The 23,265-nt window shown below is 40.6% G+C and overlaps 1 protein-coding gene across 2 annotated transcripts in view; it reads right to left on the bottom strand.

Annotated features, from left to right (window-relative positions):
• tafa5a (TAFA chemokine like family member 5a) overlaps positions 1 to 23,265 on the bottom strand; it is a 134,773-nt gene that overhangs the window by 69,865 nt on the left and 41,643 nt on the right. The window contains exons 2-3 of one of the 2 annotated variants that reach the window (XM_082963796.1): positions 21,525 to 21,674; positions 18,857 to 20,180 (exon numbers count right to left, since the gene is read on the bottom strand). In XM_082963796.1, the coding sequence (XP_082819922.1) occupies positions 20,113 to 20,180; positions 21,525 to 21,674 (218 nt within the window). In that variant the 3' untranslated portion in view covers positions 18,857 to 20,112. Of the gene's footprint in view, positions 1 to 18,856; positions 20,181 to 21,524; positions 21,675 to 23,265 lie in introns of those variants that run through there. The other variant, XM_082963795.1, reaches the window with a different exon arrangement.

Consider the following 23,265-nt stretch of genomic DNA (forward strand, 5'->3'; position numbering starts at 1 on the left):
AGTCAATTAAGCACAGCTGACGGTACTAATGAGATATTCTCTTTCCCCTACAAGAGAGAGGATGGAACCAGCAAGAAAGGGGGAAGATAAACTATCTCTGGAGAATGGCTACGGAGAGAGAGGCGCTATCCAAGAAGATCCATTAAGACGGTGACGAATATGTGATTGTTGTTATAATTTGAAGATAACCGTAATGTGATCCTGTGTCATCTAAAGAAGACGTATGTTGTTCCTTTGGAGATTCTCATTGACTGTGTTGGAGTGTTTGTAGTGTCAGAAATCCCTCAATAGAGAACTGTGTTGAATCAAGAAAACCTACTCTGGACTCGTTTATTCCACCTTTCTACTTTAGAGTGACACCAAATGACTTGGTCCGCTCGCACTTTATTTAACTAGGCAAGTCAGTTAAGAACAAATTCTTATTTACAATGACGGCCTACCCTGGCCAAACCCAGACAACGCTGGGCCAATTGTGCGCCGCCCTATGGGACTCCTAATCACGGCCGGATGTGATACAGCCTGGATTCGAACCAGGACCTGTAGTGATACCTCTTGCACTGAGATTCAGTGCCTTAGACCGCTGTGTCAATTTGCAAGCCAGAAGTAGCTACAGTAGCTAGCTTAACGGAGAGTTAACACTGGGAAGGATGTGTCTTAGGTGTTGAAATCTGAAGTAGAGGGAATAAAGGAGTGTCAATTTGGCAAGTGAATATGCAGCTAGCTTGATGGAGAGTTACTTAAGCAATGATGATCATTAACAGGATGACTTGTCAAACTATATATCAGGGGAGAATAACTATTCTTACAAGCTTGCATTGTGAGAGGTGCATAACAGACAGCATTCTCTAATCACAGGAATATTTATAGGATGGGATCCATTTAGATTTCCCTACATTGAGTAATTATTACAGTGAAAGGAGTAAAAGACATTAACTTAGAGGCACAGAGGCACTGCATACACAATATACAGGTAACTGCCAAAATAATGGAAACACCAACATAAAGTGTCTTGAAAGGGCGCTTGGCCACCACGAGCCACCAGAACAGCTTCAATGCGCCTCTGCATAGATTCCCTCTTTTGGAGGGATGCGACGCCACTCTTCCACAATAAATTAAATTTTTGTGTGTTTTGTGCATGGCGGTAGAAAACGCTGTCTCAGGCACCTCTCCAGAATCTCCCATAAGTGTTCAATTGGGTTATGATCTGGTTACTGAGACGGCCATGGCTTATGGTTTACAACATTTTCATGCTCATCAAAAAATTCAGTGACCACTCGTGCCCTGTGGATGGGGGCATTGTCATCCATGCCCATCAAGATAGAAATGATTCACCATAGGTTGAAGGTGATCACGCAGAATAGCTCTGTATTTACTAGCCTCTGCCGAGTTTCCAACAACCGGATGGTCCGGTTTTCAGGGGAAATGGATAGAGAGCCTGTGACTTCCGCTTTTGGACGCTAACAAGGCGACACTCCATCTTAACTCCTCCTCCATATTTACTGGATTGGTTGAACAGTGTTGAAGATAACCTCCCACGACAGTGTTTTTTTTCTTCTCGTCAAGAATCTAGTTTCAGGTGTTTCTTTTACACCTGCTTTGTTAGGTCAAATAAAATAAAATAATATTTGATTTGATTTGAATGGAATGATAATTGGATGAATAGGTAGTGCTAAGCGATTAGTGCTTGTTTAGTTTGGTACGGCTTGTAAAAAAATTGTGATTTTCGATTGCGGTTTCAATTATTTAATTGAATAATTAAATAATGAGACTAATTATTTGTGCTTTTTAATGGAAATTCCAAATGCAAAAATAGTGAACCTATTTATTAAAGTGAAAATATTAAATTGTCTCTGTCAGGTCCACATAGAAAAATAGGAAATTACAATGAAATAATACAATATTTTAGTATATTACATAGTTTTATTTCATTCCTTAAAGTCAGCATTGCGTCTCTGCTCAGGCCGTAGCAGCCAGCCAGCCAGCCAGACAGCCATCTAATGTTCTCTGATCTCCCCATAATGTATTTCTTCTTCTTTGGTAATATGGCAGTCCGCAAAAAAATAAATGTTTCAGGATCCTGTTTTTCAAAGTAATTTGTAAAAATCCCCAAAACTTCACAGATCTTCATTGTAAAGGGTTTAACCTGTTGGGGCTAGGGGGCAGTATTTTCACGGCTGGATAAAAAAACGTACCCGATTTAATCTGGTTACTAATCCTACCCAGTAACTAGAATATGCATATACTTATTATATATGGATAGAAACACCCTAAAGTTTCTAAAACTATTTGAATGGTGTCTGTGAGTATAACAGAACTCATTTGGCAGGCAAAACCCTGAGACATTTTCTGACAGGAAGTGGATACCTGATGTGTTGAATTACCTTTAAGCCTATGCCATTGAAACACACAGGGGCTGATTAATGTTTTGGCACTTCCTATTGCTTCCACTAGATGTCACCAGCCTTTACAAAGTGTTTTGAATCTTCTACTATGAGATCTGACCGAACAAGAGCCTTGGAACGGTGATGGCCGATTAGACTCTGGCGCGCGAGGTCATGTTGGGTACCCTCGTTCCAAAACGTTTTAAAAGAGAATGCATTCGTCCACCTTGAATATTATTCATGTTCTGGTTAAAAAAGGCCCTAATGATTTATGCTATACAACGTTTGACATGTTTGAACGAACTCTTTTTGGATATAAATGATGAGCTTTTTTGAACAAAACTACATTCGTTATGGACCTGGGATTCCGGGAAGTGACATCTGATGAAGAGAATCAAAGGTAATGGATTATTTACATAGTATTTTCGATTTTAGATCTCTCCAACATGGCCGTTTGTCTGTATAGCAAAGCATATTTTTCTGGACGCAGTGTGATTTCCCAGTAAGGTTATTTTTAAATCTGGCAAGTTGATTGCGTTCAAGAGATGTAAATCTATAATTCTTTAAATGACAATATAATATTTTACCAATGTTTTCTAATTTTAATTATTTAATTTGTGGTGCTGACTTGACTGCCGGTTATTGGAGGGAAACGATTTCCTCAACATCAATGCCATAGTAAAACGCTGTTTTTGGATATAAATATGAACTTGATAGAACTAAAAATGCATGCATTGTCTAACATAATGTCCTAGGAGTGTCATCTGATGGAGATTGTAAAAGGTTAGTGCATCATTTTAGCTGGTTTTATGGTTTTGGTGACCCTGTCTTTGAATTGACAAAACATTACACACAGCTATTGTCAATGTACTCTCCTAACATAATCTAACTTTATGCTTTCGCCGTAAAACCTTTTTGAAATCGGACAACGTGGTTAGATTAAGGAGATGTTTATCTTTCAAAGGGTGTAAGATAGTTGTATGTTTGAAAAATTTGAATTTTGACATTTATTTGGTTTCAAATTTGCCGCTCTTGAAATGCACCTGCTGTTGATAGGGTGCACCACGGGTGGCACGCTAGCGTCCCACATAGCCCCAAGAAGTTAAACACTGTTTCCCATGCTTGTTCAATGAACCATCAACAATTAATGAACACGCACCTGTGGAACGGTCGTTAAGACACTAACAGCTTACAGACGGTAGGCAAGACCAGACAGGACTGGCAAAAAGTGTTCTTCACTGACAAGTCACAGTTTTGTTTCACCAGGGGTGATGGTTGGATTCGCGTTTATCGTCAAAGGAATGAGCGTTACACTGAGGCCTGTACTCTGGAGCGGAATCAATTTGGAGGTGGAGGGTCTGTCATGGTCTGGGGCGGTGTGTCACAGCATCATTGGACTGAGCTTGTTGTCATTACAGGTAATCTCAACGCTGTGCGTTACAGGGAAGACATTCTCCTCCCTCATGTGGTACCCTTCCTGCAGGCTCATCCTGACATGACCCTCCAGCATGACAATGCCACCAGCCATACTGCTCATTCTGTGCGTGATTTCCTGCAAGACAGGAATGTCTGTGTTCTGCCATGGCCAGCGAAGAGCCCGGATCTCAATCCCATTGAGCACGTCTGGGACCTGTTGAATCGGAGGGGGAGGGCTAGGGCCATTCCCCCTAGAAATGCCCGGAAACTTGCAGGTGCAATTGACAACCTTGGCCATGAATGCCAAAAAAACGACCTTACTGAAGCACATGTTATTCCTATCACTCTCTGTTGGCCTCGGCCTACTCACAGGGGTCCTCTTAGCATCTCTCACCCTGGACCCAGCTTACTCTACTACTCTTCACTGCCTCAGCATACAACACCTTCTGCACTACTCTGATCCTGGCAACGTCAACATGCCTTTCTCTCACCGAACATCCTCTGATCTCCAGCACCATGGGTATCCCTACAGTTTACACACACAACTTTTTCCACCATTACTACACAAATGCTTTGTCTCATGTCATCCTCCACACTTCTCACATCTAGGAATCTCCCTCCTACACACTGCTGCCACATGACCATAAACTTGACAAAAGCTCTTATGGGATAACTGACACGTCCTAACTTGACTTCATCTTGTAAAGACTGCATCAAAACTCAGTAGTACAGATAGTGACTTCTCTGTTTCACCACGCTCTCCACCAGGTCTGCGTCGCACCAAACGGCGGGCGTCACAGACACCGGAAAGCTTCAACTTCAGTTGATTGTCCTCAACACTTTACACCACTCCAGTTATCACTACTTTCAACACCCTGCTCCGGATAGGAAAGCAAGTCACAGTTGTTGTCCCTAGCCGTGTGGTCTGGAGTGCACACTCCCTCTGGATGGCAGAAACGATAAAAAAAATCAACACGATTCCACTTCGAGTCACTTTCACCGACCCAACATTCCCCAAACTCTTCTCCACCCAACCTGACACCACATATGGATCTGCCAGAAGGCAAAGATCCATTCTCTCAAAAAATGTCACTCCCACTGGGCCAGAATCATTTTTGTCATTTATCAGGACGAGGTTCAAACTCAGCGTTCTTCACCGCACCTGCCACCGCAGTTAATTCATCCACACTCTCGTCAAGTTCAATTTCCTTCTATAGCTCTTCCAAAAGTTCTGTGTGAACTCAAAACATGTTTCACTTTTCTCCTTTTTTTCCTGTCCGCCATCTTCTCCTTCATCAGATCTTCCAGAAGGCTTGTGCATTCCACTATTCCATATATAATTATAATATGTTCCACTTTTCTCCTTTTTTTCCTGTCTGACATTTTACCCCCTCCTCATAGAAACCCCCAAACTGTACTGTCTTTAGTCATCCTATTTGCCTAAGTATGCTGCAGAGCTGTCTGTAGATAAAGAATATTTTCTCTCTCTTTCGTCATTGTGTTGTGTACATTCCTCGCTCATGTGGAGGCATATGTGGTCTGTGTGTATCTAACCTAACGTAGCAGGCGTGAAAGTGTATCCATCTCGGTCCGATCCAAAAAAGGGGTTATGGGTCGAAACAGGAAGTGCGGTTAATGCTGTTTGTTAAAGAGGAGGATAAGGAGGAAGCTATTTTGTCTGGTGTATTCAAACTGCATCAGTGCTGTATCACCTGATGCGTAGGTAATTCTTGAATCTGGAGGATATTGCTAACTCTCGTGGAATTTCATGTTAACTCCCCCTGATATGAGGGGGATTTGATGATGTATCATGTTCATGTTCTGAGTGTATAGCTAGTTCCACTAGGATTACTTTATTTTTAACTTTATGAATCTGAGTGATTTATCATAAGCAAATGAAAAGAAAGAGGGGTGTAATGTTAACAGATGGGAAGAGAAGTAAGTGGGAATGAGCGGTATAACATACCACACTTTTTACTTCTATGCTAATATCTGTGTCATATGTCAGTAGACATCCCTGAAGGGAAAAGCATGCAGGATTCTTTGTGTATTATATTTCTGCCTGTCATACAGAAAACAACCTACACAATATGTTTTATTGTAAACTCACCAAAAAACGACATTGATATAACTACCCTAGAGAAATAACATTGCATTAGGTTCAGGAAACAAATTGAGAGAATCGAAGAGTACTCCTTGGAGTTGTATTTTTCTCTTCTGTCTTTGGTAGGAGAAAAAGCAGTGATGGCTCGACACTCGACAGTTCTCCTGTATTTTCACAGACAACGTTCCGGGGAGTAGAAGTGTTGATAGAGCTAGTGGAAGTGTTGAGAATATCAATGGAGAATAGGAGAATTGCTGGTGTGTAGTTTCTGTTCTTCGAGGAGTCCCTCTCGAGATCATTTTGTGTTCAAAATGGATTTTTCCAAATGCTGTTAATAAGGAACTTTAGGTTCTTAAGGAAAATGCTCATATTGTTGTTTTGTAACACTGTTACCTAAAATAAACCTTGACGTGCTCTCAAGCTGCCAAAATAATCACATTTTCAACCATTTAACTGACAATCAAATTCCTCCTTTCCCTCCATCATGTAACCTCCGTGGGCAGTTATACATCATGCATAGCTTCACCTGATCTTTCCCTCTCCAACTCCAACACAACATTCTATGCAGTGTTCATACAGAGGTGGCAGATACTCCACCTCCAAATTCCCCTCTCAACCCAGAGGCCAGAAGGCCGGTTTAACATGCCCAGAAAGACTGCTAGGCACACCAGCCTCCCACTCTCCATCTGGATGTCTACTACAGGAACCCATTGTCGTGACGTGACCATCATTAATGTGATGACTGTTATTCATCAAATCAATTAACTATGTTTAATTGTTACTCGATTAAACTAATCATGTAACAACTAACTCATTGGGAATTTGGGGCACCACATGAACATTTACCACGAGTTACCATCTCCCGAATTAAACTCTTGGAATACATATAGATATATTATATATCGATAACAGTCACTTATTAATTATTATTACCTCATATCAGTCTCATTCTGAATGTTGCATATTCCTTGATATCTGCAAGAACCCTAACCTTATTGATAAATCAGCAATACACAAAATGGCTTCATGATTTATTTACTAACTAACTAAAGGTCCCGTGTGGCTCATTTGGTAGAGCATCGTGTTTGCAATGCCAGGGTTGTGGGTTTGATTCCCACGGGGGACCAGTACGGGAATAAAAATGTTTTATGAAATGTATGCATTTAAGTCGCTCTGGAAAAGAGCGTCTGCTAAATGACTTAAATGTAAATGACACAGAATACATAAACACACACACGGTATAGATTATTGATTAGAAACATAATACAATGAAACAGGTCCCTAGTGGACTTACCTGGTTATAAAAAAGGGAGTCAAACTTATCGTACCTTTGGAACCTACTCTCAAAGGAATAGTAATACTTTGCACATGAACCACCGCTCGTTCAGATAAGAAATGCAATGTAGAGTTGAAGTCGGAAGTTTACATACACTTTAGCCAAATACATTTAATCTCAGTTTTTCACAATTCCTGACATTTAATCCTAGTAAAAATTCCCTGTTTTAGGTCAGTTAGGATCACCACTATATTTTAACTTTTTTGGGATGGGGGCAGCATTCAGAATTGGATATGCATATAATTGGTAGATTTGGATAGAAAACACTCTAAAGTTTCTAAAACTGTTAAAATGATGTCTGTGATGTCTGTGAACAGAACTTATTTGGCAGGCGAAACCCCGAGGACAAACCATCCAGGATTTTTTTTTTTTTAAGTTGACAGTGTTTTCAATGAGATTTCTATGTGGATCTAGATTTCTAAGGCACTTGCTTGCAGTTCCTATCGCTTCCACTGGATGTCAACAGTCTTTAGAAATTGGTTGATGTTTTTCTTTTGAGTAATCAAGAAGCATGGCTGTTCAGAATGAGGGTCGAGTCTAGTGTACTGTTGTTCTTGGGGCGCGTGACCTGAAAGCTCGCTCAACTGTTTTCGTCCGGTATTGAACACAGTTTATCCCGTCTTAAATTGTATCGATTATTTACGTTAATACCTAAAGTTGTATTAGGGAAGTTGTTTGAAATATTTGGATCACGATTACAGATCATTTATTAGATATTTTGTAGTCCTGTTGCGCGAGTTGGAACCGGTGTTTCTCTGATTCAAATGCGCCAAATAAATGGACATTTTGGAGATATAACGATGGAATTTATCAAACAAAAGGACCATTTATGATGTTTACGGGACATATTGGAGTGCCAACAGAAGAAGATCTTCAAAGGTAAGGCATGAATTAAATCGTTATTTCTGAGTTTTGTGTCACGCCTGGAGGGTTGAATTATGATTGTCATGTGTTTGTTTGATGGGGTGCTGTCCTCAGATAATAGCATGGTTTGCTTTCACCGTAAAGCCTTTTTGAAATCTGACACGGTGGCTAGATTAACAAGAAGTTAAGCTTTAATTTGGTGTATTGCACTTGTGAATGTATGAAAGTTAAATATTTGTAATATTTTTTTTATTTATTTCGCACTCTGCCATTTCACCAGATGTTGTCGAAACGTTCCGCTAGCGGAACCCCTAGCCGTAAAAGGTTTAAGAATGTGAAATGTCAGAATAATAGTAGAATGATTTACTTCAGCTTTAATTTCTTTCATCACATTCCCAGTGGGTCAGAAGTTTACATACACTACCAAATACTAATCGAGTGTAACGCCCTGGGCATAGAGAGGGGTTTTTTGTTCTTTATTTTGGTTAGGCCAGGGTGTTACATTGGGTGGGCGTTCTATTTATTTTTCTAGGTTTTTTGTATTTCTTTGTTTTGGGCAGTGTGTGGCTCCCAATCAGGCACAGCTGAAGTTCGTTGTTGTTGATTGGGAGTCACACATAAGGAGCAGGTTTTTCCTTTGGGTTTTGTGGGGGATTGTTTTCTGTTTTGTTCATTTGGGACCAGACAGGACTGTTTGCTGTCGTTGCTATCGAGTGTTTTGTTTGTAGTGGTTCATTTTTATTAAATATCAAGATGAACACACAACCTCCGCTGCATCTTGGTTTTCTTGCGACGACATCCGTTACAGGTAGCATTGCCTTTAAATTGTTAAACTTGGGTCAAGCGTTTTGGGTAGCCTTCCACAGGCTTCCCACAATAATACATTTTGGCCCATTCTTCCTGACAGAGCTGGTGTTACTGAGTTACGTTTGTAGGCCTCCTTCCTCACACACGTTTTTTTCAGTTCTGCCCACAAATTTTCTATAGGATTGAGGTCAGGGCTTTGTGATGGCCACTTCAATACCTTGACTTTGTTGTCCTTAAGCCATTTTGCCACAACTTTGGAAGTATGCTTGGGGTCATTGACCATTTTGAAGATCCATTTGCAACTAAGCTAACTTCCTGACTGATGTCTTGAGATGTTGCTTTCATATATCCACATAATATTTCTGCCTCATGATGCCATCTATTTTGTGAAGTGCACCAGTCCCTCCTGCAGCAAAGCACCCCCACCACATGATGCTGCCACCCCCGTGCTTCACGGTTGGGATGGTATTCGTCGGCTTGCAAGCCTCCCCCTTTTTCCTCCAAACATAACAATGGTCATTATGGCCAAACAGTTTCAGACCAGAGGACATTTCTTCAAAAAGTGCAATATTTGTCCCCATGTGCAGTTGCAAACCGTAGTCTGGCTTTTTTATGCCGGTTTTGGAGCAGTGGCTTCTTCCTTGCTGAGCTGCCTTTCAGGTTTTTTCAATATAGGACTCATTTTACTGTGGATATAGATACTTTTTTTTCTTCACAAGGTCCTTTGCTGTTGTTCTGGGATTGATTTGCACTTTTCGTACTAAAGTATGTTCGTCACTAGGAGTCAGAACGCGCCTCCTTCCTGAGCGGTATGATGGCTGCATGGTCCCATGGTGTTTATAATTGCGTACTACTGTTTGTATAGATGAATGTGATACCTTCAGGCATTTGGAAATTGCTCCCAAGGATGAACTAGACTTGTGGAGGTCTACAATTTTCTTTCTGAGGTCTTGACTGATTTCTTTTGATTTTTCAATGATGTCAAGCAAAGAGGCACTGAGTTTGAAGGTAGGCCAGGAAATACATCCAGAAGCTTCTAAAGCCATGACGTCATTTCCGGGAATTTTCCAAGCTGTTTAAAGGCAGTCAACTTAGTGTATGTAAACTTCTGACCCACTGGAATTGTGATACAGTGAATTATAAGTGAAATAATCTGCCTGTAAACAATTGTTGGAAAAATTACTTGTGTCATGCACAAAGTAGATGTCCTAACCGACATGCCAAAACTATAGTTTGTTAACCTCTCTGGGCTAGGTGGCACCAAATCGTCCCACCTACGTAACAGCCAGTTGAATCCTGTGGCGCGATTTTCAAATACCTTAGAAATGCTATTACTTCAATTTCTCAAACATATGACTATTTTACAGCTATTTAAAGACAAGACTCTCGTTAATCTAACCACACTGTCCGATTTCAAAAAGGCTTTACAACGAAAGCAAAACATTAGATTATGTCAGCAGAGTACCCAGCCAGAAATAATCAGACACCCATTTTTCAAGATAGCATATAATGTCACATAAACCCAAACCACAGCTAAATGCAGCACTAACCTTTGATCTTCATCAGATGACAACCCTAGGACATTATGTTATACAATACATGCATGTTTTGTTCAATCAAGTTCATATTTATATAAAAAAAACAGCTTTTTACATTAGCATGTGACGTTCAGAACTAGCATACCCCCACAAACTTCCGGGGAATTTACTAACAATTTACTAAATTACTCACGATAAACGTTCACAAAAAGCATAACAATGATTTTAAGAATTATAGATACAGAACTCCTCTATGCACTCGATATGTCCGATTTTAAAATAGCTTTTTGGTGAAAGCACATTTTGCAATATTCTAAGTACATAGCCCAGCCATCACGGGCTAGCTATTTAGACACCCAGCAAGTTTAGCCTTCACCAAAATCAGATTTACTATAACAAAAATGTTATTACCTTTGGTGTTCTTCATCAGAATGCACTCCCAGGACTTCTACTTCAATAACAAATGTTGGTTTGGTCCCAAATAATCCATCGTTATATCCAAATAGCGGCGTTTTGTTCGTGCGTTCTAGACACTATCCGAAATGGTAAATCAGGGTTACGAGCATGGCGCAATTCGTGACATTTTTTTTTTAAATATTCCATTACTGTACTTCGAAGCATGTCAACCGCTGTTTAAAATCAATTTTTATGCAATTTATCTCGTAAAAAAGCGATAATATTCCGCCCGGGAATCTGCGTTTCGGTAAATAGAGGAAAAAAAAGAAAGATGGGGGCGACCAGTGCACACGCCTAAGCCCACTGTCCCCTGATCGGCCACTTGAAAAAGGCGATAATGTGTTTCAGCCTGGGGCTGGAATGACGACATTCAGCTTTTTCCCGGGCTCTGAGAGCCTATGGGAGCCATGGGAAGTGTCACGTTACCGCAGAGATCCTTTGTTTTGGAAAGAGATGTCAAAGAAAGCCAATAAATGGTCAGACAGGCCACTTCCTGTAAAGGAATCTCTCAGGTTTTTGCCTGCCATATGAGTTCTGTTATACTCACAGACACCATTCAAACAGTTTTAGAAACTTTAGGGTGTTTTCTATCCATATCTAATAAGTATATGCATATTCTAGTTACTGGGTAGGAGTAGTAACCAGATTAAATCGGGTATGTTTTTTATCCGGCGGTGTAAATACTGCCCCCTAGCCCTAAGAGGTTAACAAGACATTTGTGGAGTGGTTGAAAAATGAGTGTTTGTTAGAAAATATACTTCAGAAGTTGGAAGTATATTTTGGTTGTCTAAAATGGGATTATTCCTACCCACCTCGGGTCTTTAGTCAAAGTTCTAGGATCACTTACATGCACAGCTGCAGACTGAATGTTACTGGTCTCTTAGGTGAGGTTATCTTCTCTTGTAGTGTTGAGGTTGGGAGCTTCAGAGTTTCTGAGTTTCTAACCATTTCAACATCTTTTGGTATTTTGGTCTTGTAGTAGTTGATTATTCAGGTTCAGGCCCTTGACCACTTTACACGCAAGCAGCAACCAGGCATGTTTTGGTCTAATGTAAATTGTTACCAAGGCTTTAACCTATTTGGGATAGGGGGCAGTATTTTCACGGCCGGATGAAAAAACGTACCCAATTTAAACTGGTTACTACTCTTGCCCAGAAATGAGAATATGCATATTATTAGTAGATTTTGATAGAAAACACTCTGAAGTTTCTGAAACTGTTTGAATGGTGTCTGTGAGTATAACAGAACTCACATGGCAGGCAAAAACCTGAGAAAATTCCAAGCAGGAAGTGGCCTGTCTGAGAATTTGTAGTTCTTCTTTTGATTCTCTACCGAAACTACAGTATCTGTGGGGTTACGTAGCACTTTCTAACGCTTCCATTGGCTCTCTAAAGCCTTCAGAAAGCAGATTGAGGTGTCTTCTGTCTCTGGGCAGAGTATAGTAGCTCAGTTTGTCAGTGGTCTGCCTGGTGACAAAGAGATTGGATATGCGCGTTCACGTGAGCACGCTGTTTTTTCTTTCCCTCTTTGAATGAATACAATATTGTCCGGTTGGAATATTATCGCTATTTTACGAGAAAAATACCATAAAAAATTATTTAGAACAGCGTTTGACATGCTTCTAAGTACGGTAATGGAACATTTAGATTTTTTTTGTCTCGAAATGCACGCGTTACTCTTTGGATAGTGACCTGAACGACACGGACAAAACGGAGGTATTTGGACATAACTATGGATTTTTTGGAACAAAAACAACATTTCTTGTGGAAGTAGCAGTCCTGGGAGTGCATTCTGACGAAGATCAGCAAAGGTAATACAATTTTTCTAATAGTAATTCTGAGTTTAGTGTGCTCCGAACTTGGCGGGTGTCAAAATAGCTAGCCGTGATGGCTGAGCAATGTACTCAGAATATTGAAAAATGTGCTTTCGCCGAAAAGCTATTTTAAAATCTGACATAGCGATTGCATAAAGGAGTTCTGTATCTATAATTCTTAAAATAATTGTTATGTATTTTGTCAACGTTTATGATGAGTAATTTAGTAAATTCACCGGAAGTTTTGGGTGGGAATGCATGTTCTGAACATCACATGCCAATGTAAAAAGCTGTTTTTGTATATAAATATTAACTTGATTGAACAAAACATGCATGTATTGTATAACATAATGTCCTAGGAGTGTCATCTGATGAAGATCAAAGGTTAGTGCTTCATTTAGCTGTGTTTTGGGTTTTTGTGACATATATGCTTGCTTGGAAAATGGCTGTGTGATTATTTTTGTCTATGTACTCTCCTAACATAATCTAATGTTTTGCTTTCGCTGTATAGCCTTTTTGAAATTGGACAATGTGGTTACATCAAGGAGAAGTGTATCTTTAAAATGGTGTAAAATAGTTGTATGTTTGAGAAAGTTGAATTATGATATTTTGTTGTTTTCGAATTTGCCGCCCTGATATTTCACTGGCTGTGTCCCGCAGGTGGGCGTCCCACGTAGCCCATAGAAGTTAAAAAGGGGGTATTCCATCACGCCGACACAATGTCTGTGCTCACTTGGGCGTGGTTACTGACTGGGTACAACTTTATATGAAAAACAATTCTCATTTAGAAGGCTAAAATCACATTGCCATCATCACAAAAGTATTCTCCTATTTAATCATATATTTCATACATCATTTAGATGTAAAGTTGATAAATAGAATGCGAACAACTTTTAGAGTTAGTTACTTTGTTATACCATCCTTAATGACATCACAAAATAATAAACAATGTGACATGATTATTCTTTAGATCCCACAAACCATTCTTAACATTTGAATGTCAGCAATAATGTCCAATGTTTTCCTTTTATTGACATGAAAGTTTTGGCAGCTAAGAGCCTCTGGAACAAAAAGGTTTCAATCTTCCCATATTAGAGAGCCAGAGGGAGAGTTTCTGCAAACTATTTATGACTGGCTGTTAAGTCTTAACCTCCCCAACTCCCCCCTCTCCTTTCCTGTGGGAGAGAGGGGTCGTCTGGCTATCTGTCAGCCATTGCCAAGCTGATATGGCACCTTTGATCCTCACCAAGGAGAGAGAGTCATGACACCATTATGATTCACTAGATCACTAAACCTCCCTTCCCAACACACAACACACACCAACACCCTTTCCTCCTTGTTACAACTACTGCAGTTCATACTAAATGGAATGTACTGAGCTGACATGGTATGTTTTCTCAATGGAATTCACCACTTACTGTGTATGTTGCACTGTACATTTTGGGGAATTCCACAGTAACAATGATTTTTCACTTTAAAGTATACCAAACAAAAACCATTGATTATGAAGTTAAACAAACTATACAACTCTAAGAACAAGGACTACTTTTAACAATTTCCACTGAGAATTTCACAAAAACACATTTACTCAAAGAACAGTGCAGATGTAAAGTTTGGTAACAGAATGACAGTAAAATCTCCCTCAGTTTATGTGACCAAAACTCTTAAAGATCTACTCCAAATTAAGATTCAAAGATGTCTTAGGAAATAATGGGGTGTCAGCTATGATATGACACCTTGAGTTCGAAAAATCTATTTTGGTTATTGAACTACAGTAAGTGAAGTGGATTAACACCAGCTAACATAATGATTGTGACGGAATGACATGTCTCCCTAATCTGTGCTATACAGAAATGCATGATTATGAATGTCATTCTCTTCATGGTGATGTCCCTGAATAGTTACACAAAAGGTACAAACATGTAATATCCTCCTTTGCATGTTTGGATATTATTCTACACACTGGCTATTATTCTAATGAGCTCCACCCACAAGCAAGGCCAAATTTGGTTGGTTCAGACCGGACCAAATCTGTACCAATCATAGACTTCTATTTTTCACAAGTTAGGGCATCATAGTACAGCACAGTAGAGCACAGCACAGTAGAGCACAGAGTACAGTACAGCACAGTAGAGCACAGAGTATAGTTCAGTAGAGTACAGTACAGTACAGCACAGCAGAGGATAGTTCAGTACAGTAAAGTACACTACAGTAAATTATACTGTACTTTACTTGAGTGTGCTCTACTGCACTGTACTGTACTAAACACTACTGTACAGTACAGTACTGTATTATACGGACCTATTCTCTACTCGACTTTTCTTTACTGTACAGTACTGTACTGGGCTGTCCAAACTTGTGAAAGTAACAGGAAATGTTCATTCTTATGTGGATTATAATTAATGGACATTGTGTTGTAGGGGTTAATGCATTTTTTGTTAGGGCATATCAAATCTGCCACTCTAAAGTGAAACTTACAAACTTTAGAAGCCTTTTTAAATCTTGAATACACTACACGTTTGCATTTCTCAGGAACAAAAGAGTGATGAGACTAATATCCTACATCTGTATATATTTCTCTCTTCCAGTCTCATGGAATAATAGTGCTGTGCAAAACAAAGGGTATACAATACAGAGAACCAGTGTATACAGTATATCTAACCTGTGACTTAACCCTTATGGGTTGTTCCACCTCAAAAAGCACAAGAAAGATAATTCAACACCCACTATTTCATAGCATGCTGAAATGGTTTCTGTAGTTAGAAAGAGATAGGGTTAGCATTTCTGAAACATTTTGTTGAAATATAATTTGATCTCTGGGAAATTAAGCTACAGTAATTGATTGCACCAAAATGTGCCATTTTAATTTATTGGTTTCATATAATTCTCAATAAATATAGTACCTAATATCTGATTTGGACCCTACTTCTTACTAGCAATAAGTAAGACACGATCAAAAGCCACCTGCGGCCACCCCACACACAATGCCAAGCCCATCCCAACAACCAGTATACAGTATCACCAGTATACAGTATCAGTTCTTTATGTCTGACAAGTAGTATGCTGTGGCTTGGATCATTGCTTTTTCCCTCCCCTTTTTCTCGACAATTTCAATCTTGTCTCATTACTGCAACTCCCCACTGGGCTCAAGAGGCGAAGGTTGAGTCATGCATCCTCCAAAACATGACCTGCCAAACCGAGTTTCTTAACACACGCCCGCTTAACCCGGAAGCCAGCCGCACCAACGTGTAGGAGGAAACATCGTTCAACTGATGACCGAAGTCAGCCTACAGGCCCCCGGCCCACCACAAGTAGTCAATAGAGCACGATGAGCCAAGTAAAGCACTCCCGGCCAAACCCTCCACTAACCCCGACGACGCTGGGCCAATTGTGATACAGCCCGGGATTGAACCCGGGTCTGTAGTGACGCCTCTAGCACTGCGATGCAGGGGTATTGCTTTTTTTTATCTTACGTAATGTATTCCCTTTGAATCTGGAATCAGTTATTTTCCCTTGTTCAGAGAAATTAGCCATTGAAGTCACTTGTATTATTTACCATAACTGAGTGTGAAAAAAACAGGTCTTTCTCACTAGATGCTGCTGTTCCTACCACTGCCACGTCCTTTTATCCATTTTGCTGCTCTCCTGTGTTGATTAAATGGATCCCAACAATTTCTTTGCAACTTTGGGTAGAAAACCAATAACTTTTGCTAATTATGAAAATAGATTCTGTGGTCATCCTCACAATTCAAGACAGTCCTCCATGAAAGCAATTCAGTTTGTCCTTCTCTTTGGCCTAATCTGTGTCCAGGAAACGGCCCCTCTGTGTGTGTTTATTCCCTTCAAAAAAGGTGTGGATTAGTTAGACCATTCCTGGTAAACAAGCACATTATTAGGATACAGAAGTTATAATGGCTTCAATGGTATGGTCTCTAATGGTCTTCAATGGTAAGAGTAAAAAACACACACTGTATATTCTTTTGAAATGATACTGGATAGGGTTGGGCTTAATGGTAAATGTCACTAATCACACTACATTTAGAAATGTTTCTAATAATTGTATTGAAATAAATACGACTGCTGTGCTAAGGTTTATAACTTTATTAAGGTTGTCTTGTGCTGAACAATTAGTAATGAGTGCTTTGAGGTCGGTTCAGTTTCGATTGTATTATAAATAATAATTGAACCGACATTGATCAATTTGTTGTTAAAACATTTTCTCAGCACTAGGGTTGTCATAACATTTTCGTCACTAGCCCATTTATCCATCAATGTTTTGGGCTTGTAAGAAAAGTCTTTGTTTGAGAATTGCACCTCTCAGAAAGCTGCAATTTGTTAACTATTCAAGGACAGTTGGGTTGAAGCAGTAGGTTGCTAAGAGAAGGACAAACTGAATTGCTTCATGGAGGACTGGCTTGACATACAATTTATTTTCATCATAAGCAAAATCTATTGGTTTTACACCCAAAGTTGCTAAGAAAATGTTGTGATCCATTTAATAAACACAAGAGACCAGCCAATTTGGCAAACCTGGTACTTTCACACTTCAATGGGTATAGTTCGCAGAGGCCAATTGGAGAAAGTCTCCAACTCAGTTTGTCATGTTGAGTGTGTTAGTGTCAACAGCCAACACACACATGGCTTTAAAGTGCAACCAGATATTTCGCAGTGCAACCTCAAGTTTTAATTTGGGAGCACCAGTGCGACCTTGTTGGCAATTACAGAGGTCAGACATTTCTTGTAGTTGGCCACCAGGTTTGCACACATCTCAGGAGGGATTTTGTCCCACTCCTCTTTGCAGATCTTCTCCAAGTCATTAAGGTTTCGAGGCTGACGTTTGGCAACTCGAACCTTCAGCTCCCTCCACAGATTTTCTATGGGATTAAGGTCTGGAGATTGGCTAGGCCACTCCAGGACCTTAATGTGCTTCTTCTTGAGCCACTCCTTTGTTGCCTTGCCCGTGTGTTTTGGGTCATTGTCATGCTGGAATACCCATCCACGACCCATTTTCAATGACCTGGCTGAGGGAAGGAGGTTCTCACCCAAGATTTGACGGTACATGGTCCATCGTCGCTTTGATGCTGTCCCTTAGCAGAAAAACACCCCCAAAGCATAATGTTTCCACCTCCATGTTTGACGGTGGGGATGGTGTTCTTGGGGTCATAGGCAGCATTCCTACTCTCACCGTTCTCATGATCATTGTAACTCCACGAGGTGAGATTTTGCATGGAGCCCCAGGCCGAGGGAGACTGACAGTTCTTTTGTGTTTCTTCCATTTGCGAATAATCACAGCAACTGTTGTCACCTTCTCACCAAGCTGCTTGGCGATGGTTTTGTAGCCCATTCCAGCCTTGTGTAGGCCTACGATCTTGTCCCTGCATCCTTGGAGAGCTCTTTGGTCTTGGCCATGGTGGAGAGTTTGGAATCTGATTGATTGCTTCTGTGGACAGGTGTCTTTTATACAGGTAACAAACTGAGATTAGGAGCACTCCCTTTAAGAGTGTGCTCCTAATCTCAGCTCGTTACCTGTATAAAAGACACCTGGGAGCCAGAAATCTTTCTGATTGAGAGGGGGTCAAATACTTACTTCCCTCATTAAAATGCAAATCATTTTATAACATTTTTGACATGCGTTTTTCTGGATTTTTTTTGTTGTTATTCTGTCTCTCACTGTTCAAATAAACCTACCATTAAAATTATAGACTGATCATTTCTTTGTCAGTGGGCAAACGTACAAAATCAGCAGGGGATCAAATACTTTTTTCCCCTCACTGTAGGGAAGATAATCAAGGAGGTGATGGAGTCCAGGTGAGTGTCATGAGGCGCAGGTGCGTGAGACGATGGTGACAGGTGTGTGTGATAATCAGCAGCCTGATGACCTAGAGGGAGTATACCTGACAGTACCCCCTCCAACGTGTGGCTCCAGCCGCAGGACGCCGTCAAAGGGGACGAACCTGGGGATCAGGAGCAGAGACCCCTGCAGATGTGTGAGAACCTGTCACGACAGCTGGGGCGAGCGAACCTGACAGATCAGTTGAGGCAGGGGAGCATGGCGATCCAGCTGAGGCATGAGAACCTGATGAGCCGGTGGAAGCAGGGGAGCCCGGCGATCCGGCGGAGGCACAAAAGCCGGCGATCCGGCGGAGGCATGAAAGCCCGGCGATCCGGTGGAGGCATGAAAGCCCGACGAGCTAGCTGAGGCAGGGGAGCCCGGCGAGCCGGCTGAGGCAGGGAAGCCTGACAATCTGGTTGAGGCATGAGAGCCTGTAGCACTTCCCGGACCCGATGTCAATACTCTGACACAAAATATTAAATAAAAAAGCACTCCCTGATGCTTCCATTAGGTGAGGTGTTATTCTGTAACGAGTGTGCTGAGAATCGGGAAGCAGGTTCCGGGAGTGAGTGTTTTAATAAATAAAAGAACAATGAACACGAAACATAAACAACGTACCGACATGAAAACAGAGTCAATAACACCTGAGGAAAGGACCAAGGGGTGTGACAGATATAGGGAAGATGATCGAGGAGGTGATGGAGTCCAGGTGAGGCGTCATGAGGCGCAGGTGCGCGAGACGATGGTGACAGGTGTGCGGGATAATCAGCAGCCTGATGACCTAGAGGCCAGAGAGGGAGTATACGTGAGAGCGTCATGTGTGCACCATTAATTCAACGAAAACCACTTGTTTCTATCACAAACACTTCAAAAGATCTGACCCATATTACCAGAGCAATGTTATTTTTTTCCTGTCACAGATTGGGGGACTGCATTTTACATTCATAAACCATGTCGCAGGCCATTCTAAAACTACTCGTGGGCCTCACTGGTTTTACACCTTGTTCAGTTATGTTTGTTAACTCATTAGCTAGCTAGCTAACAACCTGGTAACTTTACCAGTATATCCAAACATTTGGATGCACAGAAAGAAAGGACAAGGGATAGCTTCTTCAGGAGATCAATGATCATAGCAATGAATGAATGTCTTGCACATCATTATCACAAACTTGACACTTAACGAGCCAGTGTACAATTGTCAATATAATGCATCTCAACAGGAAAATCATGTTAAAAACCTCAGTCTACAAATGACTTTTTAATTTCAATGACAGTTATTTGTAACAACATTTTAGGTATTTATAATAAACAAATGTATTTACAAGGTTCCATATTTGTTTCTAGGGCACAACATATAGGCTAAATCTCAATAGATTTTTGTAAATCTTATTTTCTGGTGCTTCTACATTTTGTTTTGTGCTTCTAACTTTTTAAAGTTTGGAGCACCAGTGATACCAATGATTACACACATGCAAACACCCTCCTTGGCCTCTCCTCTCTCAGACCACCTGAGGAGAAGGTACAATTTCTCTGTCTTCAGCCCCTCAACAAGCTCTCCTCTTAATCAGTGTAGTGGCCCCTCCACTCCAACACCACACTGCTTGGCAAAAGCAGCCTTGCTCTCTTTTTCACCTGCATTGATGGGAATCAATAGATAGACTCTGCATTATTACAAGAAAATAAAGGGATCAGGAGAGTGAAATGGCAAACAAGGGGAGTCTGTATTTATGCAACACAAGAAAAACATCACATCGGCCCACAGTGGAACGGGATCAATTGGGCTGAGAGGAATATTTTGGCATAGAATTTAGATTTTGTCTAAAGAGGATTTTATTGTCGGTGTTTGTTGTCTCCTTGCAGACCGGGTGGAATGATATGACTTATAAAATGGGGCAGTTGGGAAGATTAAATGTATCCTGTCCTCCACTTGAACAAACTGTATCCAGGATATGTGTAGCACTCAACCAGCAGAATAACTATTTTGTAATGGCAATACAGAGAGTAAATAGATTATATATTGTTCTCAGGATTCAGTATGTTGCAGATGACTCATTGGATAGATCATCTTGCAGAATTTCTATCAGGATTCAATTTCAGAATTAGGATTTTCTTTGTTGTGATGGGTCTCATTTGGATTATATTTCTCAAGAGGTGACCATCAGGAGTAGAGATTGAGGGTTGACGAATAAGGACAGCGATTGTGTTGGTCGGAAAGATTCGATTGTATCAATTTAAATGTAGGATTTCAATACTGGCCCAGACCTTGAGAACTGAAATGACTGAAATTGAATTTGTTTATGTTTCTTTTATTCTCTTCCAGTGTACTGGCTACTCCTTGTGTGTGATCCAGGAAGAAATAGAACAAATAACACTGACTTTAGGGAACAGAGGGGAACCAGACACACAGGCCAAGACACAAATATCACACCCCTGAGTCGAAGCAAGGAGCTCGGTGTGAGGTGTCAGGTCCTTCTACTCATTATTAGACACACATGCACACGCAAACACACGTCAAGGGTATCAGAGAAATAGCAATAGAATTGGCTTGGGGGAATAGGAAAAATGTGCTACATTCACAGCATACTGTCACTGCTGACAAAAAGGATCGTCAAAGGTAACTTGGAAACCACAAGAACATAAGAGAGATTTCACTGACGTATCCATGACAAAGCATCAGATAATGTAAAGCATAAGGTATAAGAAATGATTCACTGACATGACATCACTGAGCTCTTCCAGCAGTCTTTCTGATAAAAACAACGTAATCACAACCCTTACTATATGCTTGGAAAATGTACTGGTTAGTTTGAATGTTTCAATCTGCAATGTACCTTCAGTATCGGTGATAGTATAGGCCTATATCAGTGGCTAATATGTCCAACTCTGGTCTACACACCACCTGTTTACCCACATACTTGACCACACACTGTAAAAGATCAATCCAGACTTGTTCTCAACTATGTAAAAAGCTCTTACCGTCCACACAGGCTGGCATGGCTCTTGTCGTCCCAGCGATCTGTCCCTTCTTACAGGCGCACCGTGCAGTCTGTCTGGCGATGGTCCGTCTGGGCTGACTGCTGTCCCTGTCCAGCATCACAATCTCACATGTCCCCGCCGCCAGTTGACCTGAAAGTGACATCACATAGACAGGACATTATGTCAAAGTGGCAGAACATACTCTATTAGGGAAAAAGTAGAACCATACAGGGTTCTTCAGTTTGTCCCCATAGGGGAACCCTTTTTTGTGCTAAGTAGAAACCGTTCTTCATAGAACCCCCTGTAAATGGTTCTACCAAGAAACTTCTATGAAGTGTTCTGCCTAGAACCATCTACAAAGGGTTCTACCAAGAACACTTTTATCCTCTAAAGGTTCTTCCTAGAACCCTCTATGAATAGTTCTACCAACATTATTAACAAAATGTAAGTAACTCTTTATGACAATACATTACATACATTACATACAGTAAGGCTTTCTTTGAGGGCCTAGTTATACCCGAAAGGCACCCGCAGAACTCGGCTAGGCGAAGTAAATGTCTGTGCCTTGCATACATACTTAAAATACCCTTGCTTGAAACACGAGACAAAAGCAGCGATTTTACTGTTCGTTCCTCTTGAGATGCCGTAGCAACAACCTAGCCAGTATACACTTCATCAAAATAGTCAGAATGAATCTAAGATAAATCAAGAAATCTGTCATTAATTTAGATGTTTTTGCCAAGGAGGTCTTAGCCACGCAATTTTACATCTACTAAGATGTTTGGTGCAGTATTTCTCAAGTGAAAAAATGAACTAGTTATCTCTTGTTGAATGAAAACAAACACTTCATTGAAGAATCCCATCCAAAGTTCCCACTCCTACTAAGAGTAGTACTGTTGACCAATCAACGACGAAGGGGCTACCAAACCTCGACTTGTCTCAAGAAAAAATATGTACAGTACCAGTCAAAAGTTTGGACACACCTACTTAATCAACGTTTTTTTTTTTTTTTTTTTTTTTTTTCTACATTGTAGAATAATAGTGAAGACATCAAAACTATGAAAAAACACATATGGAATCATATAGTAACCAAAAAAGTGTTAAACCAATCAAAATATACTTTGTATTATTCAAATTAGCCACCCTTCGCCTTGATCCGCTCTCCTCCGTCCTCTCTCGCCTCCTTTGGAAAAAGTTCAAAGGTAATCGAGGAGAGGCAGTGGGGAGAACGTGGATGAAAATAAAATAAATGTGTAAAGTGATAAAAACAAATTAAGCTCGATTTGAAGACATTTTATTGATAAAAACAATATGCCACTTATCGTTTTAAACGTATGCATGCTTTTCTCCTCCGTGAAAAAACAAAAGCTGATTCAAAGTAGTGATGTTACGTTTGATACCGGAGCTCCGAGACGTGTCGAAATCGCTAAGCAGTTTACTTCAAAGCGGTGTGCCGATGCCTGTATCACTTTATCAGAAACACATGAACAATGACGTCCGAAGCTTCGTTTCATCGAACAACCACCTGATTGATTTGGTAGAAGACAAAAAGGCTACGCTATGCATGCTCTCCGGCTTGTGGGACGTCATCTATAATAATTTGGCAGCTCTCAACCACTTATCGGTTTCCAGGTCATGGAGGACGGAGGAGAGAGGGTGGAGGACAGACTTTTGCCCAAATGAGAAAAGGCCCTGGTTTACAGGCAACATCAGGAGCATATTCATTATGGAAACCGTTTAA

The sequence above is a fragment of the Salmo salar genome, chromosome 17, assembly GCF_965601325.2.
Source record: "Salmo salar chromosome 17, fSalSal1, whole genome shotgun sequence".
Classification (NCBI taxonomy): domain Eukaryota; kingdom Metazoa; phylum Chordata; class Actinopteri; order Salmoniformes; family Salmonidae; genus Salmo; species Salmo salar.